Raw genomic sequence first — 6695 nt, 5'->3', positions numbered from 1 at the left:
TGGCGAATGATGGTGATGGAAGTTGGACGTTGTTGGAAGTGGATGGTATTAGCCCCATAATATGATTGGAAATTTGGAATATAATTTAACGATAAATCTTATTGAAAAAAATAACAATAAACCTTATACAAAACAATAAATTTCAACATCCCGACAAAAATGATAAATTTTAAACAACTCGAATGAATTTAATTGTAAATTATGGTAAAAAAAATGATTCATTTAAAAAAAAAAAGTAGTTATTAATTTATCAACCTACAAATAATTATCCTAAAAGAAAAAAAGATGGCATCCTAAAAAGAAATGTCTAAAGAAAAAATAATAAAGAATCCATCTTTTTTCCAATCAACGAAAGAAAGAATCCATCTTTTTGTAGTTTCTTCCAATGGAAAAAATAAAAAATCATCTAATTCATTGCTTAAGCCGAACCAAAAGAAAAAAAAAACAGCAAAGAAACCAATAATATAAAACTTACACACAACTTCTCATAATAAAAATTCATTAAAACAACATGTAGATCAAAGGAACAAAAGGTTATATAACTTACACTTCATGCATGAGCATTGTACGTTGTACTTGTACCTCATGCAACAAAACTAGTACACCCCATATTTTTTTATTCTTCAAAACCCACCAAAACTATACACTTAAACCCTAGTTTGTTTTTTCAGTTACAAATTCCCATTCGTCAACATCTGAACAACTTCCCTCATATTAGGCCGACGTGTACTCTCTTCCTCCACACACATCATCGCAATCTTAAACATATCCACAACACTCTCCAAAACATACCCCTTCAACCTACAATCCACCACCGCCACCACCACGGCGGTTTCCGGCGGCGGAGGGATTTCCGAGATCGTCTCTCTCACCCACCTCACAATGTCTACTCCGTCGCCAAACTCCCCTACTGGCTTTTTCCCGGAGATTAGTTCGAGAAGAACGACGCCGAAACTGTACACGTCGCTTTTTTCGTCGACTTTTAGTGTGTAGGCGTATTCTGTAATTTAAAGTTTAATCATTATTATGTCAGGTTTTTTAGGGTACAAGTGTTGATGCGTGATGTACATGTTGTGTTTTTTTTTGACTGAAGTGGATTAATCGAAATTTACAGGGTCTGTGGTGTTACAGTAGCAACCCTAGTTTTAAAAGGCAACAGACTACAAGTAGTGTACTTGACCATTTTCAAAAGGCTATTATAGGATTCAACCAAAAAACAAATTTTATTTTATTTTTTATTTTTATTCTGTTTTCTTATTAAGTCATTGTATTGTATTTTGAAAAATCTCTTTCAAGTGTTTATCATTAGCACAATGTAAATTTAAAATTCTATTAAATTTCACGTGTGAAGATTGTTACGTATTTAAAAAAAAAAAGTAAATAATATTTTTCATTTTAAAAAAAACGGTTTGAAACTTTAGTTCCAGGGGTATTTAGGTCTTTGTGCAAACCGTTAGATCTTTTGCGTAAATGATGCATAAAAAGTTGTATGAATGAATGGTGGAACACAAAGTTGCTTTAATAAGTGTACTTTAAGCTTCTAAAACAGTACCTTTATAGCACATTTTATGAAGAATCTACTATAATAAATGAAAGTTTTTTTTGCCACATGTCCTCTTCTCCTTCATTTGGACACTTGGCATTTTCTAAAAATTTCAAATTTTCTATTTTCCACTTGTCATTTTATTGTATTTTTCATTTTATTAAATTAAAATTTCATATTTAATGTGTAATCTAATATATATGTAAAGTATTTATTAGAAAATGTTTATATATGTAATGTATTAAATATATTAAAGTTTCAATAATTTTAATAATTCAAAATTTTTCTTATTTTTCTTATAAATTCAAACATTTTAAATTATTAAAATTTTATATTTTTTTAATTAAACCCATGTAATACATGGTCTCACACCTAAGTAGATATTATACACCAGATAAATTTACATAAATGGTCCTTGTATTTCACAAAACTTTACAGGATTAGTCGTCACTTTTGTTTTTTTTGGAAGAGGATGGTCCATACTCCATACTTCCTAGTTATAATTTATACTTTATAAGGACCAATTATGTAATTTTTTAAACCATTGGGACTATAAGTAATTTTCTCCATGAATAGTTAAAAAACAATGATAATGTTATACACAAGATAAAATTACATAAATGGTCCTTGTATTAAAAAAAACTTTACTGGTTTAGTCCTTATTTTTGTTTTTTTTTGAGGATGGTTCATATTCCATACTTATGGTCCATAAACTTCATAGGGACCATTTATGTAATTTTTGTAAAGCGTTGGGACTATTTATGTAATGTTCTCTATGAATAGTAAAAAAAAACTTATACACAAGATTAAATTACATAAATGGTCATTGTATTTTAAAAAACTTTACAGGATTAGTCCTTATTTTTTTTAAGAGGATAGTCCATACTCCATACTTCATGATCCATAAACTTTATAGGGACCATTTATGTAGTGTTTGTAAACAACTGGGGCTATTTATGTAATTATCTTAAAAAAACATAAGAATATGCATCAAAGACTTGTACCTGGTGCAATATATCCATACGATCCAGCAATAGAAGACATGCATTCGGATCCACCAGCATCCCTCAAGAACTTAGCCAATCCAAAATCAGCAACATGAGCTTCATAATCCGAATCCAACAATATATTATTCGATTTCACATCTCGATGAATAATCAAAGGCGAACAATCATGATGAAGATAACACAACCCTTTAGCAGCTTCAATCGCAATTTTACACCTCGTTTCCCATTGCAAATGCGCCCCTTTTGGCCCATGCAAAATCTCGCCTAAACTTCCATGAGACATGAACTCGTAGAGAAGAAGATTGGTGTCACGATTGCAAACGTACCCGAGTAATCTCACGATGTTTCGATGTTTGATTGTTCCTAATGTTTGGATTTCTGCTTCGAATCCGTGGTTTCTTCCCATTAATCGTTTGATTGCGACGTCGATTCCGTTTGGCATTGATCCTCGGTAGACGATTCCGGCACCTCCTTTTCCGATTATGTTTTCGTCTTTTAAACATACGATCACGTCTTCTGCTTTGAAATCTAGCCGTTGAAAAGTTGTTAGTTTCCATGATTTTGACTTTTGGATTTTGTTCTTTTGTTTGATTAGAAGGAAGAAGATTAGAATCGAGAATGTTATCGTGATTGGGATGAAGATGGAGAGGAAGAGTTTTGATTTGTTGAGGGAAACGGAATGATGTTTGAGATTTGTTATGGATTCGCAGTGAGGAAGATGAGGTGAACACAGGTTAGGGTTTCCGGCGAAGACTGTGTCGTTGAAGTCTTTTAGTTGGCCATCGGAGGGGACTCTGCCGGAGAATTGGTTGTAGGAAAGATCTAAAACCGTTAAGCTTTTCATGTGACCTAATTTCGCCGGAATCTCACCGATTAGATTGTTCCGGGAGACGTTGAGGATGTTTAAGCTTGATAAACTGAGAATCCCTCTCGGAAATTCTCCGTGCAATTCATTCCGGCTTAAATCTAACGAAGTTAGATCGGAGCAGTTTCCAATATCCGCCGGAATCTCTCCGGTGAGATTGTTGTCGCTGAAGTTAATCGCATACAATCTCTTCAAATTAAACATCTCCTCCGGGATTCCACCGATTAAATTGTTGGATTGGAGAGAAAGTTTTGTTATATTCACCAAACCACCAATCGCCGGAGGTATTATTCCGGTGAGCCGGTTGTTTGAAATTGAAACGATTTGAAGAGATTCGCTGTACATTTCCGCCGGAAGCTCCCCGCTGAAATAGTTGTTGTCAAGCTCAAGCATGGTGAGTTCCGGCAAGTTGAATACGCCGGCCGGAATAGTTCCGTTGAAGAAATTGTTCATGATTCGAATCTTTGTTAACGATTTACAGTCGCCAAGTTTCTCCGGTAGCGGCCCAAAAAAGTAATTTACCATCAGAACCAATATTTGTAGCTTTCCTGAAGAAAGAAGTCAATAACAATAGTCAACATACCATTTCTATCATACGTATATCTGACTTGTACATGATGCATAATGAACTTGTACATCATTTACAACTCAATTGAATTCACAAAGTAATGGAAGAATAGTTATCGTTATAAAATTTTAGGGTTGTTTGTTTAATGTTTACCTCCTTTGCATAAATCTTGTGGAATGGTTCCGGTGAGGTGGTTGCCGTCGACGTCTAGTATGAGAAGTTTGCCGTTGCTACCGAGATTCGGCGGGAGGGAAAAGGTGAAGTTGTTCGTCCATAACTGAAGCACCTCCAGATTCGGGAGATCTCCGATGAACGGCGGAATAGGGCCAGAGAGATGGTTGAGAAACAGATTCAGCAACGTCAAATTCTTCAGTTCCGAGAAACTCTCCGGTATACCGCCGGTGAGATTATTGCTTGAGAGATCAAGTGACTTCAAACTGACTAATCCTGACAGGTCCGGTGGAATTTCGCCGGTTAAATTGTTGAACTGGAGAAACAGAGTGTGTAACATCTTCAAATTCCCAAGGCTCTCCGGAATCTCTCCGGAGAGATCACAACCTCCGATGTCGAGTAATTTTAACGATTTAAACGAACCGAACTCCGGCGGGATTCCGCCGTCGTAGCTATTGAAGTAGCCTAGACAAAGCTCCTCAAGCGTCGATAACCTTGATAAACTCCACGGAATCCTACCGGTGAGTGCGTTACCTTGCAATCCTAAGCTCTGTAGACTCTGAAACTCCGAGTAATCCTCCGGAATCTCACCGCTGAAGAAATTACCTCCGAGAAAAAGCTTTTTCAGATTCTTCAACTTCACAAACTCCAACGGCAGCATCCCGCTGAAATTATTGTTATAAACATCGAACACTTCAAGCTCCGCCATTGCCGCCACGATCTCACCAGGAAACTCGCCAGTAATCGCATTAGTCGAGAAGTTGATAAACCTAATCGAAGTCAGATTACACATCTCCACCGGAAGTTCACCGGTGAGTCCATTAGATGTAAGCGTGAGATTAACAAGCTTGTTCAAAACCCCAATCTCCGGCGGAATACTACCGTTCAAAGCAACGTTCGAGATTATCAACGACGTTACACGTGAATTCTCGTCACACGTAACTCCTGAAAACGAACAATGAGAATTGGAAACAATGGAATTAGGTAGAGGTGCTACCCAGTCGTCTAATCCGGACCTTTCTGGTGCTACAGCCATTGATTGTTTGAGCTTCAAGAGTGCATCAAGATCTGAAAATCCATTTGATGAATGTAGGAGAATGAAGAAGATGAAAAGGTGAAGAACAACAGGAAGTTTGTTCTTCATTGTTCAGTGGTTCAGGATGAGAGTGAAAGTCTGAAAGACGGCATAGAAGAAGTTGATGGCGGTGGTAGTTGTAGTGTAGACTGGGAGTGGATAGGATATAATATAGGTTTAGAAAAAATTGGAAGAATCTCTGACGAGTATCCATTTTGATACGAAGAAAAAAATAAAAAAGCAAGGGGACTACAAAATTACATAAAACAAACTTATCATGTAAATTGTCAATATTTTCTTTTATATTAAGAAAATAAAATATGGGAGAATTTTATTTATATTTTAATAAAATTTAAATATTATTTTTATCTCGTTACAAATAATACAATTACTTCTCAAACTAATATCCAAATTTATAATAATTTAATCTGGATTATACAAATTAATATTAAAAAACTTATCTAGAATTCAAAATTTCATTGACCAAAATATACTTCCCTAATTAAAGATTACACAATACCCACACCTCCCTCACAAATTACTAATGTGGCCTTGTATATGGCCTCAATTCTTTATTAAATTACACAAAGTTTCTAAATCCATACTCAGTTGACTTACGATTGCTCAAATTGAACTATATATCTTCCAACATAAATTAAATAAACTTGTACGATAATGCACAAATTTATTTGTGCATGCATGAAACATCCTGATATTAAATCATAATCTATTTCCCCATCATAAACTATAGAACACACAAAAAAAAAAAAACATTACCAAGTGATGGAAATGTCTAATATTTAATTTGGGATTTAATATGAAAAAGGGTATTTTGGTAAGTTCTTTTGGAATTTTAAAGTTCATTAAGTTTTCTAATATTAAATTGATAAAATCCAAATTAAATTATGAGTTTGGATTTAAACGTGAGATTTGTAGTTTGATAATGATATAGATGAAATTTTTTTCCTTAAATAAAATATAAAAACATAGATTTTTCAGGATAAATACTCATTTGAGTATTTTTTAGGGAAAATCATTTCAAAGAGTAACTTATTTTTTTATATGTATATATTTAGTCTTTTTTTTTTTTCCTTTTTATAAAATAAACTTTTATATCAGATTTTTTTTGTAACCATGCAATCATTTTTACAACCAATACTTGGAATATCGGTCATATACGATTTTCCTTTTATTTTGGTGAAATGAATTTGTCATGTGGCATCCACATGTTAGCTTACGAGGATAGGGTAACACTACACCCCTATTTAGATGATAGCTGGCAATTAGGGCTCATTTACTTAGCCAACATTCCTCAATTATGCCATTCTATAGCCCACCATTCCACCCAAGTTTCACGAATCACAATCACAATCAACAATGGCAGAAGATGCAAATCCAATCGTTGATGTACACTATAATGGGTCATTCGCACCTTCCATATTGATGTATTTTGATGCAGACATAGC

The 6695-nt window shown here is 34.4% G+C and overlaps 1 protein-coding gene across 1 annotated transcript; it reads right to left on the bottom strand.

Moving 5' to 3' along the window:
* Positions 1-482: 482 nt before the first annotated feature.
* On the bottom strand, positions 483-5403 carry LOC145030744 (uncharacterized). The gene is made up of 3 exons (XM_078979147.1): positions 4137-5403; positions 2548-3963; positions 483-1000 (listed from the first exon to the last, which is right to left on the bottom strand). Exons 1-3 carry the CDS (start codon positions 5296-5298, stop codon positions 672-674), a joined length of 2907 nt encoding a protein of 968 aa, XP_078835273.1. The 5' UTR covers positions 5299-5403; the 3' UTR covers positions 483-671.
* Between the last annotated feature and the right edge of the window lie 1292 nt (positions 5404-6695).

Source organism: Lactuca saligna, chromosome 2 (assembly GCF_052625555.1).
Source record: "Lactuca saligna cultivar CGN05327 chromosome 2, ASM5262555v1, whole genome shotgun sequence".
In the NCBI taxonomy this organism is placed as follows: Eukaryota; Viridiplantae; Streptophyta; class Magnoliopsida; order Asterales; family Asteraceae; genus Lactuca; species Lactuca saligna.
The sequence above is the reverse complement of the archived record's forward strand: the minus strand, read 5'-3'. Positions and strand labels throughout refer to the sequence as shown.

Excerpts from the sequence above, each read along its gene's own strand:
- LOC145030744 (XM_078979147.1), bottom strand. The coding sequence starts at position 5,298 with ATGAAGAACAAACTTCCTGTTGTTCTTCACCTTTTCATCTTCTTCATT. Across the intron at positions 3,964-4,136 it reads ACAAGATTTATGCAAAGGAG|GAAAGCTACAAATATTGGTT; the intron begins GTAAACATTAAA and ends TTCTTTCTTCAG. Across the intron at positions 1,001-2,547 it reads GTATGGATATATTGCACCAG|AATACGCCTACACACTAAAA; the intron begins GTACAAGTCTTT and ends TTTAAATTACAG.